This window comes from Melanerpes formicivorus, unplaced genomic scaffold, assembly GCF_026170545.1.
Source record: "Melanerpes formicivorus ecotype bairdi unplaced genomic scaffold, bMelFor1.0.p_v2 SCAF_116, whole genome shotgun sequence".
Lineage (NCBI taxonomy): Eukaryota > Metazoa > Chordata > Aves > Piciformes > Picidae > Melanerpes > Melanerpes formicivorus.
This window is the reverse complement of record NW_027142468.1, coordinates 870,001-888,455: the sequence shown is the minus strand read 5'-3', so window position 1 is coordinate 888,455 and position 18,455 is coordinate 870,001. Positions and strand designations below refer to the sequence as shown.

The 18,455-nt window shown below is 66.9% G+C and overlaps 2 protein-coding genes across 5 annotated transcripts; both read right to left on the bottom strand.

The window, feature by feature from the left end:
• Window positions 1–573: 573 nt before the first annotated feature.
• On the bottom strand, window positions 574–2,792 carry LOC137456086 (basic proline-rich protein-like). Of its 2 annotated transcripts, XM_068167387.1 has the most exons (4): window positions 2,331–2,792; window positions 2,115–2,210; window positions 1,912–1,986; window positions 574–1,670 (listed from the first exon to the last, which is right to left on the bottom strand). In XM_068167387.1, the coding sequence occupies exons 1-4, from the start codon at window positions 2,372–2,374 to the stop codon at window positions 596–598; spliced, it is 1,290 nt and encodes a 429-aa protein (XP_068023488.1). In that variant the 5' UTR covers window positions 2,375–2,792; the 3' UTR covers window positions 574–595. The 2 variants fall into 2 exon arrangements, with proteins under 2 accessions (XP_068023488.1, XP_068023489.1); XM_068167388.1 differs by lacking the exon at window positions 1,912–1,986.
• Window positions 2,793–2,862: 70 nt separating this feature from the next.
• Window positions 2,863–11,406, bottom strand: LOC137456099 (kinesin-like protein KIF18B). Of its 3 annotated transcripts, XM_068167404.1 has the most exons (16): window positions 10,706–11,406; window positions 10,014–10,171; window positions 9,490–9,594; window positions 9,101–9,211; window positions 8,742–8,939; window positions 8,430–8,606; window positions 8,107–8,181; window positions 7,876–7,988; window positions 7,458–7,572; window positions 7,123–7,229; window positions 6,252–6,472; window positions 5,242–5,767; window positions 4,680–4,829; window positions 4,015–4,110; window positions 3,799–3,886; window positions 3,291–3,396 (listed from the first exon to the last, which is right to left on the bottom strand). In XM_068167404.1, the coding sequence occupies exons 1-16, from the start codon at window positions 11,004–11,006 to the stop codon at window positions 3,370–3,372; spliced, it is 2,568 nt and encodes an 855-aa protein (XP_068023505.1). In that variant the 5' UTR covers window positions 11,007–11,406; the 3' UTR covers window positions 3,291–3,369. The 3 variants fall into 3 exon arrangements, with proteins under 3 accessions (XP_068023503.1, XP_068023504.1, XP_068023505.1); XM_068167402.1 differs by lacking the exons at window positions 3,799–3,886; window positions 4,015–4,110 and having other exon boundaries at window positions 2,863–3,396; window positions 10,706–11,159; window positions 11,236–11,406; XM_068167403.1 differs by lacking the exons at window positions 3,799–3,886; window positions 4,015–4,110; window positions 9,490–9,594 and having other exon boundaries at window positions 2,863–3,396.
• Between the last annotated feature and the right edge of the window lie 7,049 nt (window positions 11,407–18,455).

Genomic DNA, 18,455 nt, shown 5'->3' with positions numbered 1-18,455 from the left:
CAGGGAGGTTCTCCTCCCCCTCTACTCTGCCCTGCTGAGACCCCACCTGGAATATTGCATCCAGCTCTGGGCTCCCCAGGTCAGGAGGGACAGGGACTGCTAGAGAGAGTCCAAGGGAGGGCTGCAAGGCTGCGGAAGGGACTGCAGCAGTGCCTGGGGAGGAGAGGCTGAGAGCCCTGGGGCTGTTGAGTCTGGAGAGGAGAAGGCTGAGAGGGATCTGATCAATGGCTATCAAGAGCTGAGGGCTGGGGGTCAGGAAGGAAGGGCCAGGGACAGCCTCTGCTCACTGTGCCCTGGGATAGGCCAAGGGGCAATGGATGGAAACTGCAGCACAGGAGGTTGGGGATGAAAGAAGAGAGCCCTTTGGTTTCAACTTCCCCCTGTGAAGATGAGTGGGGCTGCCTGATCCACAGAGGCTAAGAAGAAGAGCCCCAGAGCCCCTGCGATGATGGTAGAGAGGGGGAAGGCAGACTAGAGCCCAGGCCAGGAGGAATGGCCTGGCCCAGGCAACCCCCGAGGGAGCCCCAGCCCCAGGGTCCCCCAAGGGGAGGGAAAAAGCAGCCAGAAAAGGTCTGAAGAACCAAAAACCAAACCTTTAGTGAACAACACAAACAGAGGGGGGAACCGCGCCGCAGAGGGGAGGGGACAGGGCCGGGAACCGCGAAGTGGGGTAGGGGGAACCGAGCTGCAAAAAGGGACGGGGCCGGGACGCTGCAGACGGGCCGGGGCCGGGGCCAGGGAAGCCGCGGACGGGGACCGGGGTGGGGACCGGGGCAGGGACGGCGCGGACGGGGACCGGGGGCAGGGACGGGGCGGACGGGACGGGACCGGAGACAGGGGCGCGGCGGACGAGACGGGGGCAGGAACAGGGGGCAGGGACGGCGCGGACGGGACGGGACCAGGGACCGGGGCAGGGACGGCGCGGACGGGACGGGACCAGGGACCGGGGCAGGGACGGCGCGGACGGGACGGGACCAGGGACCGGGGCAGGGACGGCGCGGACGGGACGGGACCAGGGACCGGGGCAGGGACGGCGCGGAGGGGACGGGACCAGGGACCGGGGCAGGGACGGCGCGGAGGGGACGGGGGCAGGGACCGGGGCAGGGACGGCGCGGAGGGGACGGGGGCAGGGACCGGGGCAGGGACGGCGCGGAGGGGACGGGGGCAGGGACCGGGGCAGGGACGGCGCGGACGGGACGGGACCAGGGCAGGGACGGCGCGGACGCGACGGGACCAGGGACCGGGGCAGGGACGGCGCGGACGCGACGGGACCAGGGACCGGGGCAGGGACGGCGCGGACGCGACGGGACCAGGGACCGGGGCAGGGACGGCGCGGACGCGACGGGACCAGGGACCGGGGCAGGGACGGCGCGGACGCGACGGGACCAGGGACCGGGGCAGGGACGGCGCGGACGCGACGGGACCGGGGCAAGGACGGCGCAGACGCGACGGGACCGGGGACCAGGGCAAGGACGGCGCAGACGCGACGGGACCAGGGACCGGGGGCAGGGACGCCGCCGACGGGACCTCCAGCTTGGGCTGGGGTCCTGGCTGCTGAAGTTTTCACTGGATGGGGGCTGGAAGGAGAGAGGTTGCTGCCGAAGCCTGGGAGCACTCTGGGGCTCCTCTTGCTGCACTGCCGTTCACAGGGCCTGAAGGATGCTCCGGGGCTGCAGAGAGAGGAGAGAAGGGCATCAGGCAGCTCTGGGGCACAAGCAGCAAACGCAGCTCCCTTCCTGAGGCACACCCAGGCACTGGCACCTCCCTGCTCTCCCGCCCTCCCCCCAGCACCAACCATGCCCCTGCCAGGGCTTTGCCTCGCAGCTGGCACAGGGCTGGCACAGCAGCAGGCTGCAGGCTGCCGCGGGGCAGGGCTCACTCCTGGCTGAGTGGTTCCCAGGGCAGCCTCACCTGGGCTGCAGAGGACAGGGCAGCTCTGTTCCTGCTCTGGAGTTCCACTGCCCACTCTCCGGGGGACAAAGGGCTCTGGGAAAGGCAAAGAGGCCATTGGCACCCAGCCAGGCTCAGGGCAGAGGCCACAGGCAAGGTGCAGCTGCAGCCATGGGGCAGGGCCCACACTGGGGAGCACAAGCAGCTGCTGGCAGCTCTCTCACCTCTCAGCTGCCTCCTGCTTCAGGGCAGAGGCTCTGCAGTCCACAGGCAGCCTGGGCACAGAGGGTGTCCGTGGGGCACAGGCCAGCTTGCAGGGCCTGCAGGCAGGGCAGAGATGGTTAGTGCCAGGGGGGATCCTGACTGCCCCTGGCACGGGGCTGGGAGGCACCTGGGTGCTGCGTGGCTCCCTCCCTGGGGGCCAGGGGTCGCACTCGCACCGTGACGGCCACGGCGCCCTCCTGGGGGGAGGGACCAGCACCATGGCGGCGACGACGACGCAGGGCTGAGGGCACTGCCCCCGGGGTCCGCACAGCACCGCTCCAAGGACAGCACTGGCTGAAGAACACAGCTCCGGGCTCCAACGTCCTGAGGGCGCACTCTCGGGAGAAAAAAAGGTCAGGCAGGGAGGGGAAGCGGCGGAGGGGGAGCCGCAGGCTGGAGAAAGCCTGGACACCCCCAGCCCCCCACCCGGGACCCTGCTCCCACACCCCCCCTGTGGTAACTCCCACCGGTACCCCGAGAGCTGCCCTTCCAATACCCTCCAGCCCTACAGGTTCCCAGCGTCTGCAAGGATCCTACATCACCCTGGGGTCCCCACAGCCACCCTAACGCTCCTACAACCGCCCCGGGACGCCCCCACATCCAGAGCCCTGATCCCTGATCCCCAACCCCCTCCCCACGCCCACATCCCCGGCCTCTAGCCCTCCCCGGCGCCCTCCCCAGCTTCCCCCCGGCGCTGCCACCGCCGCCTCCAGCACTCCCTGCCTCCCCCAGCCCCCGCTCCCCGCAGCCGTCCCCATCCCTCTGCCTCGCCGCTCCCGGGGCCCCAGCGCTACTCACCGCCGCCTGCGCCGCAGGGCTTCAAACGCTGCCGCCGGACACGCCCCCTGCGCTCACTGGCCGGTGCCCGAACGCAGCCCCCCATTGGCTCTCGAACGCCGACAGCCCCGCCCCCTCCCGCCCGCGCAGAGCACCATGGGAGCCGTAGGCCGCCGGGGCCCGGCCGCCATCTTTGCCCTCAGCCCCAGCCCTGCCCTGGCAGCTTCTCCTCCCAGCTCCCTGCCGGCAGCTCCGGCCCCGACCAGCCCCCGCGGCCAGCCCAGCGCCGCCTGCCCCTCAGCAGCGCTGAGAAGCCAGCACCGGGCACCCACCAGGGCCCGCACGGGGCACGCCCAGGGCTGTCCACACCTCCCCAGGGGCTCTGCTCTCTCACCCGGGGCTGGAGGCACTCTGGGGCTGCTCCTGCTGCGCTGCTGCTCAGAGGGCCTGAAGGATGCTCTGGGGCTGCAGAGAGAGGAGAGAAGGGCAGCAGGCAGCGCCGGGCACACCCAGGCCCTGGCAGATACCTGCTCTATTGCCCTCCCCCAGCACCAACCATCCCCATGGCAGGGCTCTGCTCCAGCTGGCACGGGGCTGGCACAGCAGCAGGCTGCAGCCACCCCCAGCACCAACCATCCCCATGGCAGGGCTGTGCCTCCAGCTGGCACGGGGCTGGCACAGCAGCAGGCTGCAGCCACCCCCCAGCACCAACCATCCCCATGGCAGGGCTCTGCTCCAGCTGGCACGGGGCTGGCACAGCAGCAGGCTGCAGCCACCCCCCAGCACCAACCATCCCCATGGCAGGGCTCTGCTCCAGCTGGCACGGGGCTGGCACAGCAGCAGGGCTCACTCCCAGGGCAGCCTCACCTGGGCTGCAGAGGCCTTGGCAGCTCGCTGCCTGCTGCGCAGCTGGGGGATGCGGCTCCGCTGTCCACCCCCGGGGGGGCAAAGGGCTCTGAGGGAGGCAAAGAGGCCATTGGCACCCAGGCAGGCTCGGGGCAGAGGGCACTGGCAAGGTGCAGCTGCAGCCATGGGGCAGGGCCCACAGTGGGGAGCACAGGCAGCTGCTGGCAGCTCTCTCACCTCTCAGCTGCCTTCTGCTTCAGGGCAGAGGCTCTGCAGCCCACAGGCAGCCTGGGCACAGAGGGTGTCCGTGGGGCACAGGCCAGCTTGCAGGGCCTGCAGGCAGGGCAGAGATGGTTAGTGCCAGGGGGGATCCTGACTGCCCCTGGCACGGGGCTGGGCCCTGCCCTGTCCCCATTTCCAGCTCTCCTCACTCTGAGCTATTTGCAGAGCCCCAGAAGCAAGGAGGTCTCCCTGGGGGTGTCCTGCACCACCAGGGCCAGGTGGGGCTCAGCCTCTGCACAGCCACAGGGCTCCAGAAGAGCCAGAGCCTCTTTGCTGCACCAGCCAAAAGCCACCCCAAAGATGCCCAGGCCCCCAAGGGCACAGCCCTGACCCCCAGTGCCAGGAGAGCAGATGCCCAACCTGCTCCCAGCCAGCACTCCTGAAGCAATCTGGAGGATGCTCCAGGGCCAAAGGGAGGAGCAGGAGCAGGAAAAGCTTCCCTTGGAATGCTCTCTGCCCTGTGCAGCCGTGCCCAGGTGAGCTCAGCCTGTGCCTGCTGGCCAAGTGCCTCCTGCCCACCCTCTGCCCTCCACAGAGCTGCAGCCATCCCCACAGGAGGCACCCAGCCATGGAGGGCAGGATCCCCAAAGCCACAGGGAAGGCCCCAGGGCAGCACTCACTTGGGCACCGAGAGGGCATCCTGCTTGTGCTGCCAGCCTGGGGGCTCCAGGCCCCTGCAGCCCAAGGGCTCAGGGCTGCTGCCTGAGGCTGGCAGCCTGCAGACCTGGTAGGTGACATTGAGCTCATGGCTCCTGGCAGCAGCTGCAGCCCTGGGGCAGAGAGAGACAGAGCCAAGGAGCAGTCAGGGGCTGAACCTCAGCCCCTGGCACCCAAGACAGGCTCAGCACCACCAGCAGCACCTCTGAGCCCCCTCCTCAGCTGGGGCACAGCCTGGGGGGAGCTCTGGGCCAGGCAAGCTTTGAGGCAGAGCTCATCCCTGGGGCAGCTACGTGCAGGAGGAGGGGGCACACACTGTGCCAGGGCAAGTGGCACACAGGGGGGCCTTCTGCTTGGCTTTTTCTCTTCAGCAACCCCTGCCCAGGTGAGCTCAGCCCACTGCTGCCCACCCCCCAGCCCTGTGCCCCCTGCCCACCCTCCCTCCCCACCGAGCCGCAGCCACCCCCCCAGGAGGCACCCAGGGGGTCCCCAACCCCGCAGGGAGGGCCCCAGGGCGGCACTCACTTGGGCACCGAGAGGGCATCCTGCTGCCGGAGGAGGTCCTGGCTGGGGGGCTCCAGGCCCCTGCAGCCCGGGGGCCCAGGGCTGGCTGAGGCTGGCAGCCTGCACACCTGGTAGGTGCCATCCAGGTCAGGGCCTGGGGGCAGGGCACAGCCCTGGGGAGCTGCCAGCGGCGCCAGGGGCAGGCGGCTCCGGGAGAGCCTCTCCGGGCACAGGCTGGAGCCGCAGGGCCAGGCTGGCAGCGCCACAGGGGCTGGGGGGGCTGCAGCCGGGGGGCAGGGGCTGGGGGGGCTCTGTGCCGCCCTGGCAGCCTCTGCCGGCTGCCCACTCGGCCGCTGGCGTTTGGGCCGCGGGGAGAGGCTGCAGGCAGAGGCCGGCTGGGCAGGAGTTGGCATCTCAGGGGACCTCCTCCTCTTCCCGATGGGGCTGAGGGCCAGCAGCCTGGCACTGCTGAGCGCAGCCAGGTGCTGCCAGCCTGGCAGGGGAGAGCTGGTCACGGGGGCGCCAGGCACAGCCACGCAGCTCTCGGCTGGAGGAGCAGAGCAGAGACCGAGTCAGCTCCCTGGCTGCAGCTCCCAGGCCCTCCCCCCCTGCCCCCCACCCCCCTCAGCTCTTTGCTGGGACTGCCCCAAACCACACCAAGCCCAAGAGCCAGCACCAACCATCCTGGGCCCAGAGCAAGTGCCCCGGGGCAGGGCCTGGCCTGTGCCCAGCAGCAGCCTCTGCAGAGCCAGGCTCTGCTGCTGGCCTCATGCATGGGCACCGAGGATGAGGAGGAAGAGCTCAGCCCTGCCCAGACACAGGCTGCCAGCAGCCAGGCCACAGCTGGGCTGAGCGGGGCAGATGCAGCCCAGAGCAGTCACCCACAGGAGATAAAGGCAGGCTCAGCCCCCACTGGGTGCCAGGGCAGGAGAAACTTCTGCCCCTGCCCTGCGCCCACAGCTGGCAGCTGCCCCCCACCACCCCCCAGCCCTGCAGCAGAGCCTGGGACAGAGGAGAGAGAGGGCACCAACCTGGATCCTCAGCAGCACTGCCCTGCTGGCTCCTCTGGGCTGGGCTGGCCCTGCTGGCCTCTGCAGCCCTCCCTGGGGAGGAGGCCTGCTCCTGGCTGGCAGCAGCCTCCTGAGGGGCCAGGGGCTGCAGTGCCTCAGAGGCCACAGCAGCAGCAAGGAAGCTGCCAGCCTGGGGCAGGGACTGCTGCTCTGGGGAGGAGCTCCTGGCAGCAGCTGCAGCCCTGGGGCAGAGAGAGACAGAGCCAAGGAGCAGTCAGGGGCTGAACCTCAGCCCCTGGCACCCAAGACAGGCTCAGCACCACCAGCAGCACCTCTGAGCCCCCTCCTCAGCTGGGGCACAGCCTGGGGGGAGCTCTGGGCCAGGCAAGCTTTGAGACTGAGGGGTGCCCAGGCTGGCACTGCAGGACCTGAGCTGGGAGATCACCTGTGGGCTGCAGGGCACCCAACAGCAGCCCCAGAGCTGTGCTGGGCCTCAGGCACACAGCACAGGCAGCCTCCCTCGGGAGACCTTCCCCCTGCCAGGACATTGGGGCACAGACAGCAGCAGGTGGTGCCAGGGCAGCACCTCGGGGAGCAGAGGCAGCAGCAGAGCCCTGGGGGAGGCAGCTCCAGGCCTGGCAAGAGGCACTGAAGGCTCTCAGCTGCTGTGCCTGGAAACCTTCCCTGCTGACCCTTCCAGGGGAGCTTCTCCCCTGGGACTGGCTCTCTAGGAGCCAAATCCCACCTCAGAGGGCAGGCACTGCTCTGTAAGCCAAGGCCTGGGCCCTCCCCCACCTCCAGCACCCTCAGGGGGCTGCACACCACAGGAAGGTTGAAACTCTCTGAGCAGCCAGGAGCAAGTGGCATAGGGAGGGGGCACAAGGACACTCACCCCTCTGGCTGGCTGGCAGTCAAGCCCTGCAGGAGGGGGGCTGCTTCCTTTGCTTCCTGCTGCACATCTGCCTGCTGGATGGCTGGGGCAGACCTTTCCTCTGCAGCCTGCAGCAAGCCCCCAGAGCAGCATCAGGCCAGAGCTGAGCTGAGCCTGGGCCCCCAGCTGCCCCTTCCCTGCCAGGCTCAGAGCTTTCTCCAGCACTCCACAGCCCAGCACCTGCTGAGCCCAGACCTCCCAGAGCAGCTCAGCTCCTGCCCTCTCCCAGCCTGCCCAGTGCAGCCCAGCAAGGTACCTGAGCTGGGTCCCATCACCAGGCCAAGCCCTCCTCTCACCTCCTCCAAGGCCAGCTGCAAGGCAGCAGGACACCCAGCTGCCAGCTCCTGCTGCTCTCCAGCACTCTCCCCACCAGGGAGCTCCAGGCACGCCTCGGGCACAGCCTCCTCCACCCTACACAAGTCACAGCAGCAGCCCCTGAGCCAGGGAAGAGCCTCTGGGGAAGCCATCCCTTGGCCTACCAAGGTTTGGGATGGAGCCAAGGGCAGCTTTGGCCTTTGTCCCCCAGCTCTGGGGGCTGCCAGGCTCCTCACTCCAGCTGGGCAGCGGAGAGGCTGTGGCACAGCAGCAGAGCAGCTCAGCTGCGTCCTGGCAGCCACTTGGGCTGCAGCCAGCAGCCAAACTCTGCAAGCTCCTGGCCCTGGGGGACCCCAAGGTGCCAGCCCAGGCTCCCTCCCTCCTGCCCAGCAGCCTCACCTGGGCAGCTCCAAGGGGCTGGAGCCGAGGGCAGGCAGCGGCTCTGGCGCCTGGCTCTGTGCCCCGCGGGCAGCATCCTCATAGGCACGGAGCTTGGCCTGCAGCTCTGCCACCTGTGAGCAAGGGGCAGCCCTGGCTCAGAGCATGCCCTGAGCCCCAGCAGCTCAGCAGGCTGGGTGCCAGGCAAAGCAGAGCCGCAGACAGAGCCCAGCCCTGCCCCCGGCAGCTCACCTCCGCTCTCAGCTGCGCACACAGCACAACGTACGGACAGACGTGGGAGTCCGGGCTCGGCAGGTTGCTCTTGAGCTGCGGGGAGAGGGAGGAGCGGAGCTGAGAGCAGCACCGGGACAGCTCCTTCCCCTCCGCTGAGGCGGCAGCGGGGCAGCTCCTCAGCCTGCCCTGGGCTGGTGGGGCCCGAGGGGCTGCAGCTGACTCTGAGAGGGGCTCCAGAGGCAGCCCGGCTGCGGCAGGGAGGCGGCAGGGAGGCAGCAGCCTGCCCCAGGCTCCTTCCCGGGCAGCCCCAGCAGCTGCCGGCCGCGGGGCGAGGTGCTCACCGAGACCTGGATCTCCTTGGCCCTGCTGGCATACTTGAGGGTGTTGAGGGTGTCCTGGCAGCAGAGCGGCGAGGGGCTGAGGGCAGCCAGCATCAGGGTGCGGCAGTTGCCGCCGATGGAGTCCTTCAGCAGCCGCGTCAGCTTGCTGTCCCGGTACGGGACGTGGCTCTGCTTGCCCTGCCCGGCACAGCGAGGCTCCGCTCAGGGGCTGGCCCTCGGCTCCCAGCCCCCGGCTCCCAGCCCCGGCCAGGCCCAGCCCACGGCAGCTCTGCCGTGGGGACGGCGCTCAGGGCCCCTCAGCGGCAGCCTCACCTTGGCCCCAGCCAGCGCCTGGATGACGCTGAGCAGGGCCAGCAGCGAGCGGTTGATGCTGGCTCCCTCCCGCAGCCGCTCGCCGCTGGTCTTGGCCACCGCGGCTCGCTCCGAGCCGGCCAGGTCGACCAAGCTCATCTTGGCCACCCGCACGGCCCCAGCGAGGCCCTCGGCGCGGTCCTGCTGCTTCACGTAGACCTGGGAGGGCACACAGAGGGCAGGCTGCGGCTCCGCAGGGCGCTCGGGCTCGCCGCTCGCAGCCGCGGCAGCAGCCCTGGCACGCCGGCCCTGGCACAGCATCGCCGCCTGCCCCCCTCCGGGCAGCGGTGCCAAGGGCTGCCCCAAGCACCACCCCTCACCTGCAGCACGGCGTGGGAGCGGGAGGAGGAGGCGTTGGCATCGGTGGCATGCTGCGTGCGGTTCCTGCTGCCCCCGAGCAGCATCTGCAGGAGCTGCTCTGCCGAGCTGGGCTGGCGGGGAGCAGGCAGAGGGCAGGGATCAGCGCAGCCCCGGCACGGGCACCGAGCGCCCACAGGCTGAGGCCTCCTGCGCCCCTGCAGGGCTCCTCTGGCCTCGGGCTCAGCGCTGCTGCCAGCCGGCACCCACCCAGCCGGCACCCCCGGGGCCCCGCAGCCCCTGCCCCGGGGCCCCGCAGCCCTCCCCTCCCCCTCCAGCTCCCCCGGTCCCAGCTGGCACCCCTGGGGCGGGCACAGCGCTGCCCACACCTTGTGCCTGCTTCCACCCCCACCTGCTGGATGGAGAGGCCCTGAACCACAGCTCCTCTCTCAGGATCCTCCCGGATGGGCAGAGGGCCCTTGGGCTCCAGCAGGTCACGGATCTGCTCGTTGTAGACCTGCAGCAGGCAGCTCCAGCTCAGGCTGAGGCTTGGGGCCCCAGAGGGCAGCAGGCAGAGGAGCTTGGGACCCCAGGGCCTGCTGCCCACCCAACAGCACCTCTGGCACCTGCCGCCAGCAGGAGCAGCTGAAGGTGCCCTAAGGCAGGGGACAGCTCAGGAGGCTTCAGCAGCCAGGCACTGAGCCGCTGCTCCTCCAAAGGCCTTGCAGCCAGGAAGCCCTCATTGCCCTGTGGCCCCCAGCTCCAGAGGGGGCAGGCCAGCAGCACCAGCCCAGCAGCCTGGCCAGGGGCAGCCTGCTTCCAGTCTGGGGCTGCCCTGGGCACAGCTGGCAGCACAGGGGTAGCCCTGGCACTACAAGCCCAGACCTTGGAGGTGGTGGCCTGGCAGCAGGAGGGGCACAGCTGGGCACAGCCTACCTCCAGGTAGGAGACCAGGACCTCGCAGCTCTTCTGCTCCTGCCTGGCCTCCAGCCTCCTGAACAGCTCCTCCATGGTGAGGTAGATGATGCCAGGGCTGTTCTCCGAGCCCAGCATGGTGTAGGTTTTCCCTGCTCCGGTTGCTCCATAGGCAAACACTGGGAGGAGAAAGGGAGGAGCCCTGAGAGCAGCCTCCATCGACAGCAGCACTGGGGGGATGCTGCCAGCTCTGCCTCAGCTGGGGACACAGCCCCAAACCCAGCTCCTGCTGTGGGGCACTGCTGCCTCTCACTCACATCCTGTCCAGCAGGGCCCCCGGGGCCCTCTGCACCAGCCTGCTGCCCAGCCTGCACAGGGCTCCCAGCTGATGCCACCCCACAGGCAGGACTCCACACTCATCTGGGCTTGTCTCTGCTCTCCTCTTGCTGGCCTGGGCCCTGCCTGCCCCCAGAGCCCTCGGATGACATCTCCAGGCCAGCACTGGCCCTGTCCCGGCCACACTTGTCACGGCCCCAGCTTGGTGCCAACAACAAGGTCAAGGCTTTCTCTTTCTGCAGAGCCGCTGCGTCCCCACTGCTGCCACAGCCGCTCAGGGCTTCTGGAACCAACCCCCAGCTCTGCTGAGCCCACCCAGAGCAGGGGCAGATGGGCAGGAGCTCCTGCAAGGGCCAGAGCAGGCTGCTAGGGCTCACCAGAGCAGTTGTAGCCGTCGAGGAGAGTATCGACCATCTGGCGGGTGGTGTGCTGGAACACCTCCTCCTGGGTGGCCTGCTCAGCAAAAACCCGGTCGAAGAGGAACTTCTGATGTTTGCCTGGGTTCTTGCCGCGGCCAGCAGGCAGCACACCGCCGGAGGCACCAGGGTCGAACAGGAGGGTGTGATGGTCGACCACCCTCAGCAGCGGGTGCTGCGCGGCTCCCTCGCCGGGGGCCGGGGGTCGCACTCGCACCATGACGGTCACGGTGCCCTCCTGGGGGGCAGGGGCCGCCGCCATGGCGGCGGCGGCGACGAAGGTGACACAAGGCTCAGGGCACTCCCCTTAGGGTTCGCACAGCACCGCCACAAGAAAAGCACCGCTCGAAGGAAAGCGCCGGCTGAAGAACACCGAAGAACACAGCTCTGGGCTCGAAAGTCCTGAGAGTGCACTCTGAGAAGAGACAACAAGGGTCAGGCGGGGAGGGGAAGCGGCGGAGGGGGAGCCTGAGGCTGGAGAAAGCCTTTACCTCTCGAGCCCGGAGCCTGCTCCCGAGCCCTGCCTGCCCTAACCGCCGCCGCTGCCGCCGGGGCTGCCGTTACACCCCCCCAGCCCTGCGCCTTCTCCCCGTCCGGAAGGAGCCTGCATCCCCTGCGGGTCCTCACAACCGCCCCAACGCTCCGACCCCACCGCGGGTCCCCAGAGCCCCTCCACAGCCTCGGCCGCGATCCACCGGCCCCGGCCCCGCAACGCTCCCCAGCCTCGGTCCCGCAACGCACCCCTGGCCCCGCCACGCTCCCCCGGGCCCGCAACGCTCCACAGCCTCGGTCCCGCGACGCTCCCCCGGCCCCGGGCCCGGCCCCGCGACGCTCCCCCGGGCCCGGCCCCGCGACGCTCCCCCGGGCCCGGCCCCGCGACGCTCCCCCGGGCCCGGCCCCGCGACGCTCCCCCGGGCCCGGCCCCGCGACGCTCCCCCGGGCCCGGCCCCGCGACGCTCCCCCGGGCCCGGCCCCGCGACGCTCCCCCGGGCCCGGCCCCGCGACGCTCCCCCGGGCCCGGCCCCGCGACGCTCCCCCGGGCCCGGCCCCGCGACGCTCCCCCGGGCCCGGCCCCGCGACGCTCCCCCGGGCCCGGCCCCGCGACGCTCCCCCGGGCCCGGCCCCGCGACGCTCCCCCGGGCCCGGCCCCGCGACGCTCCCCCGGGCCCGGCCCCGCGACGCTCCCCCGGGCCCGGCCCCGCGACGCTCCCCCGGGCCCGGCCCCGCGACGCTCCCCCGGGCCCGGCCCCGCGACGCACCCCCGGGCCCGGCCCCGCGACGCACCCCCAGCCCCGCAACGCTCCCCCGGGCCCGGCTCCGGCTCCGCAACGCTCCACAGCCCCGGCCCCGCAAAGCACCCCCGGCCCCGGCCCCGCAACGCTCCCCCGGGCCCCGGCCCCGCAACGCTCCCCCGGGCCCCGGCCCCGCAACGCTCCACAGCCTTGGTCCCGGCCCCGCAACGCTCCCCCGGCCCCGCAACGCTCCCCCGGCCCCGGCCGCGCAATGCAACGCTCCCCCGGGCCCGGCTCCGGCTCCGCAACGCTCCACAGCCCCGGCCCCGCAACGCTCCCCCGGCCCCGCACCCAGCACTGCCCAGGGCGCTTCCACCGCCGCCTCCCGCAGCCCGCCGCAGCCCCGCAGCCCCCACAGGCTGCCCCTGACCTTGCAGGCTGTCCCGGATCCCGCAATGCTGCCTCAGCCCCGCAGCCCGCCTCAGCCCCGCGGAACCCGCAATCCTGCCTCAGCCCCGCAGTCCTCCCCTGCCCTTCCAGGCTGCCCCCGGCCCCCGCAGCCGTCCCCATCCCTCTCCCGTAGCCCTTGGGCCACCGGAGCGCCTCTTACCGCTGCTTCCACCGATGAGGGCTCAAACAGTCCCGCCGACCACGCCCCCTGCGCTCATTGGTCAATCGTCGAGCAGAGCCTCCCATTGGCTCTTCAGCAACGCGAGCCCCGCCCGCTCCCGCCCACGAGCCCCGCCCGCTGCCGGCCGCTCCGCCCGCGAGCCGCGGCCGCTCCGCGCAGTGCACCATGGGAGCTGTAGGCCGCCGGGGCCTGGCCGCCATCTTTGCCCTGAGGAGCCAGCCCCGGGCACCCCTCAGGGCCTGCAAGGGCTCCCCCGCCCCGGCCCCGGCCCCGGCCCCAGCCCCAGCGCTGCCCACACATCGCCAAGGGCTCTGCTCTCCGAGCCGGGGCACGGAGCACTCTGGGGCTCCTCTCGCTGCGCTGCCGCTCAGAGGGCCTGAAGGCTGCTGCGGGGCTGCCGAGAGAGCAGAGAAGGGCAGGAGGCAGCGCTGGGCACAAGCAGCAAACGCAGCTCCGCTCCTGCCGGCTGCCACAGTCCCTGTCCCGAGCAGAGGCTTTGCTTCAGAGGGCAGCTGGCAATCAGCTGCTTAACCCAGCCCCACGCTGGCCCCGAGCTCCTTGCCCAGCTGCTGCTCGTGGGGCAGGAGTTGCAGTAGGGAACCAGAGAGCTGCAGGGCAGTGCTGAGAGGTTCTGCTCTTGAATCCTGCCCTGCAGGTCCTGACCTGCTGCCCTGGCTCTGCTGCAGGCACCTGGTCCCCATCCTCACTCCCAGCCTGAGGCATAGATTGCTCTGCCTGCCCTGCTGCCTGCATCAGCTCTGTGCCTGCTGCCCACCCCCGGGGGGCAAAGGGCTCTGAGGAAGGCAAAGAGGCCATTGGCACCCAGCCAGGCCCGGGGCAGAGGCCTCCCTGCAGCCCCATGTCCCCTGGGTGCCAGCTCTGGGGACCCAGAGGCTCTGGGGAGCAGAGGGCTGGTGGCACTGAGGCTGCTGGATTGCCTTTCGTGCCCAGCCAGCTCTGTGCCCTTGGGGCTGTCCTGGGCCGCTGGCAGCAGTGCCAGGCAGGGCTTCTGCCCACACAGACAGCTGCTCTGGGGCACCGAGGTACCCCACAAGTGGCACTTGGCATCCCCACCCTGCCCCCCAGGGCCAGCCCCAGGGACAGTGGCTGTGCCAGCCCCTGGGCTCAGGGCACCTCCAGCCCCACAGACTCCCTGAAGGCCCCCAGGGGGCACAGCCCTCACAGGGTAGGGGACAGTGTGGGGGCTTCGGGCTGCCCCTGAGCTGCCAAGCAGCTCCCCAGGGATTCCTCTTTGCCCAGCTCCTCCCCAGCCAGGATCCAAGCACAGAAAGTGTGGAGTCTCCTTCTCTGAAGCCTTTCCATCCCTGTCTGGATGTGTTCCTGTGGTTTGGCTGTGGTGCTTGGGGCTATGCTTGAGGGGTGACCCTTGCAGAGCAGGGTTCTGGGTTGGCCTTGGTGACCCTGAGGCTCTTTTGCAACCTGAGTGTTTCTGTGACTCTGTGACTGGCAGTGTGGAACCACAGCATCCCAGGTCTGTTGAGGGTGGAAGCAGCTCTGCTCCTTCTGATGTCATTAGAATACACAAACACAGCTCCTGGCCCACAGCTGCCCAGCTCCAAGGCAGACCATGCCTTGGGCCCAGACCCCACCTCAGGCACTCCTCCTTGGGCATGAGTGGAAGCCTTACTCTTGGGGGCAGGAGGGGTGGAAAGAGGAGGAGTTTGGACACAGGCAGGTGTGAAGCTGGTTATAACAGAGGTCTCCTTTTCAATGGGACAGGTTACAAGAAGAAGAAGAAGAAGAAGAGGCTGCCACAAGAAGGCAAAGAATACCCAGGAGGAAAGCTTTCCCCACCAGGATCCAGAGAAGATCAGAAGGAGCAGCAGGACTGCACCAGAGAGACAGCTTTGGACCCTCACAGTGGTGGTAGCCATAAACTTCTTCCTCTCTTCACTTGACCTTTCCACCTTTCTCCTCTCACTTTTCCCTACCTATTGCACACCAGCTTATGGGCAAACAGTGCCAGAGGGCACTGCCAGCAAGTCTGCTGCTGGCACCAAGCTGGGAGGAGTGGCTGACACACCAGAAGGTTGTGCTGCCATGCAGCAAGACCTGGACAGGCTGAGAGCTGGGCAGGGAGAAATTTGATGAGGTTCAACAAGGGCCAGGGGAGAGTCTTGCACCTGGGAAGGAACAACTCCATGCAGCAGTACAGGCTGGGGACTGAGCTGCTGGAGAGCAGGGAAGGGGAAAGGGACCTGGGGGTGCTGCTGGATGGGAGGTTGAGCATCAGCCAGCAATGTGCTCTGGTGGCCAAGAAGGCCAAGGGCATCCTGGGGTGGGTTAGGAGGGCTGTGGTGAGTAGGTCAAGAGAGGTTCTCCTCCCCCTCTGCTCTGCCCTGCTGAGGCCACATCTGGAATCTTGTGTCCAGTTCTGGGCCCCTCAGGTCAAGAGGGACAGGGAGCTGCTTGAGAGAGTCCAGCACAGAGCCACAAAGATGCTGCAGGCAGTGGAAGATCTTCCTTAGGAGGAGAGCCTGAGGCAGCTGAGGGCTCTGGAGCTTGCAGAGGAGGAACCTGAGGGTGAGCTCCTTGCTGTGGCTAAAGCTGTGCAGGGGGAGTGCCCAGAGGCTGGAGCCAGGCTCTGCTGGGGGATGCCCAATGGCAGCACAAGGGGCAGTGGTGGAAGCTGAGGCAGAGGAAGTGCCATGGAAAGAGGAGGAAGAATTTTTCCCCTGTGAGGGTGAGAGAAGCCTGGAGCAGGCTGCCCAGGGGGGTTGTGGAGTCTCCCTCTGTGGAGCTATTCAAGACCTGCCTGGCTGTGTTGCTGTGTGAGCTGCTCTGGGTGCTCCTGCTCTGGCAGGGGGGTTGGCCTGGATGAGCTCTGGGGGTCCCTTCCCCCCCTGGCATTCTGTGATGACACAGTGAAGGTTCACTGTTGATGGCAGTGAACCCCTGGTGTAGTCTCCTGAGTTGTTGCATTTGAGATCACTCTCACAAAGCACCACCAGTCCCCTGTCTGGACCATGACTCACATCCACAGCTCTCTGAGATACTTCCAGGGATGTGACTCTACCACCTCCCCAGGCAGCCTTCCCTATGATTCTATGATTCAAGGGCTTGCTGTGCACTCTCTCTGCCAGATTACATCTTAGGAGGACTTTCAGTGACCACAGCCCTGGCATGACACCTGCCCTTGCTCATTGCAGGCTCCACTCCCTCAGTTCTGGCCCATAAGGAGTTGCTTGTGGGTGCTATTTCATCTGGAGGGGAAGCAGACATCTCTAATGAATATTTCCTTTCTTTTGGAGCTCCTGACACAAGGAGCTGGTCTGTAATTAGTTACTGGTGGTTTCCAACAATAAGTCTTGCAGCAGCAAGGAGGAGGAAGCTATGTCCTGAAGAATTTAGTAGCTAGAGGATTCCTGCAGGAGATTGACCACATCCAAGTGCCAGGTGCTGCACATTGGCCACAGCAACCCCAGGCAGTGCTACAGGCTGGGGTCAGAGTGGCTGAGAGCAGCCAGGCAGAGAGGGACCTGGGGGTGCTGGTGCACAGCAGCTGAACATGAGCCTGCAGTGTGCCCACAGGGCCAAGAGGGCCAAGGGCATCCTGGCCTGCATCAGGAGTAGTGTGGCCAGGAGGAGCAGGGAAGTCATTGTGCCCTGTGCTCAGCACTGCTTAGGCCACACCTTGAGTCCTGTGTCCAGTTCTGGGCCCCTCAGTTTCAGAAGGACATTGAGAGACTTGAAGGTGTCCAGAGAAGGGCAATGAAGCCAGGGAGGGGTCTGGGGCACAGCCCTGGGAGGAGAGGCTGAGGGAGCTGGGGTTGCTTAGCCTGGAGAAGAGGAGGCTTGGGAGACCTCCTTGCTCTCTCCAACTCCCTGAAGGGAGGTTGTAGCCAGGTGGGGGTTGGTCTCTTCTCCCAGGCAAGCAGCACCAGAACAAGAGGACACAGTCTCAAGCTGTGCCAGGGGAGGTTTAGGCTGGAGGTGAGGAAGAAGTTCTTCATAGAGAGAGAGATTGGCCCTTGGGATGTGCTGCCCAGGGAGGTGGTGGAGTCCCCATCCCTGGAGGTGTTCAGGAGGGGATTGGATGTGGCACTTGGTGCCATGGTCTAGTCATGAGGTCTGTGGTGACAGGTTGGACTCAATGATCCTTGAGGTCTCTTCCAACCTTGGTGATACTGTGAGCCTGTGATACTCTGATGCTGTGATACTGTGAAGTTTCTCAATGTCCTTCTTAAACTGAGGGGCCCAGAACTGGACACAGGACTCAAGGTGTGGCCTAAGCAGTGCTGAGCACAGGGCACAATGACCTCCCTGCTCCTGCTGGCCACACTCTTCCTGATGCAGGCCAGGATGCCATTGGCCCTCTTGGCCACTTGGGCACACAGCAGACTCAGGTTCAGCTCCTGTCCACCAGTACCCCCAGGTCCCTCTCTGCCTGTCTGCACTCCAGCCACTCTGTCCCCAGCCTGTAGCTCATTAGAGAACATTTCTGGTCCCTGACAAAGCAGTAAAAGCTCTTATTACCAAAACTGCCCAGGGATTCTTTCTTTGCTCACATAGCTCTGCTTTCATTTGGGGAAACTGGAGGACAAGGTTAGTAGATTGACTTTTGTTCAGCTAAGTGCCATAAATTGGACCTGAGTGCTCCTGTATGGCTGGTTTCCATCACTGCAGACACTGAAGGCTTTTGAGGAGGCATGGGGGTGCACTAGAAGAGCATCAAGCACTCAGGTCCTAATAAATCTGGGGAAAAAGTTTTGTTTCCACCTCAGCTTCTCTGTTCTGTGGTCTGACAGTGCCTCCATCCAGGGCAACATGAAGACTTTGAAGCAGGCAGAATGTTTTAGGCTAGCTTGGGTCATTAAGCATGCATTCCAGACACCAGTGGCACGGTAGCACTTGGGGTCAACACCTGCTGATGGCATCAGGATGTTTGCATCTCCTCTGAGCCCTCCATAGTCATGGCTTAGAGACAGTGTGTTGGATTGGACGGGCTTCTTCTGGTGTTCATAGAAACACAGAATCAGCCAGGCTGGAAAAGACTTCAGAGATCATCAAGTCCAACCTGTCACCACAGGCCTCATGACTAGACCATGGCACCAAGTGCCACATCCAATCCCCTCTTGAACACCTCCAGGGATGGGGACTCCACCACCTCCCTGGGCAGCACATCCCAATGGTGAATGACTCTCTTAGTGAAGAACTTTCTCCTCACCTCCAGCCTAAACCTCCCCTGGCACAGCTTGAGACTGTGTCCTCTTGTTCTGCTGCTGGCTGCCTGGGAAAAGAGACCAACCCCCACCTGGCTACAACCTCCCTTCAGGGAGTTGGAGAGAGCAAGGAGGTCTCCCCTGAGCCTCCTCTTCTCCAGGCTAAACTACATTCTTGTAGTAAGATCCCCATTGCCCATCTATGGTGTAGGCTAGATGATGTATGCCTTCAAGGACCACAGATGAAGGTAAACCCCAGGAAAATGCTCCCTTCCCTCCTTCCTATGAACCCCCAAATGCACAAAGCCTCTTCTTAATTCTTGCTGCATTTCCTTTTCACTTGTCAGCACTTGCCAGAGGGTTTCAGACTTTCACATGAATTTACCAAACTATAGAGCAGCCACCTGCTGTCCTCCTGGGTCACACTTTGGTTGGTGACTGTATGCTGGGGGTTTGCTTCCTGTGGCTTGAGGCTTGCTTCTTTGGGGCTTGGGGTTTCCTTCCTTTCGACTGGGGGTTTACAGAACCAAGGGCAAGGTCCTGCAGCTGGCTCAGGGCAATCCCAGGCACTGCTAGAGGCTGGGCAGGGACTGGCTGGAGAGCAGCCCTGAAGAAAAGGCCTTGGGGGTGCTGGGGGAGGAGAAGCTCAAGAGGAGCCAGCAGGG

Excerpts from the sequence above, each read along its gene's own strand:
- LOC137456099 (XM_068167402.1), bottom strand. The coding sequence starts at position 11,006 with ATGGCGGCGGCCCCTGCCCCCCAGGAGGGCACCGTGACCGTCATGGTG. Across the intron at positions 10,172-10,705 it reads CGACGGCTACAACTGCTCTG|TGTTTGCCTATGGAGCAACC; the intron begins GTGAGCCCTAGC and ends TTCTCCTCCCAG. Across the intron at positions 5,768-6,251 it reads CAGTGCTGCTGAGGATCCAG|CCGAGAGCTGCGTGGCTGTG; the intron begins GTTGGTGCCCTC and ends CTGCTCCTCCAG.
- LOC137456086 (XM_068167387.1), bottom strand. The coding sequence starts at position 2,374 with ATGGTGCTGGTCCCTCCCCCCAGGAGGGCGCCGTGGCCGTCACG. Across the intron at positions 2,211-2,330 it reads AGGGCGCCGTGGCCGTCACG|GCCCTGCAAGCTGGCCTGTG; the intron begins GTGCGAGTGCGA and ends CCCTGCCTGCAG. Across the intron at positions 1,987-2,114 it reads AAGCAGGAGGCAGCTGAGAG|AGCCCTTTGTCCCCCGGAGA; the intron begins GTGAGAGAGCTG and ends TGCCTTTCCCAG.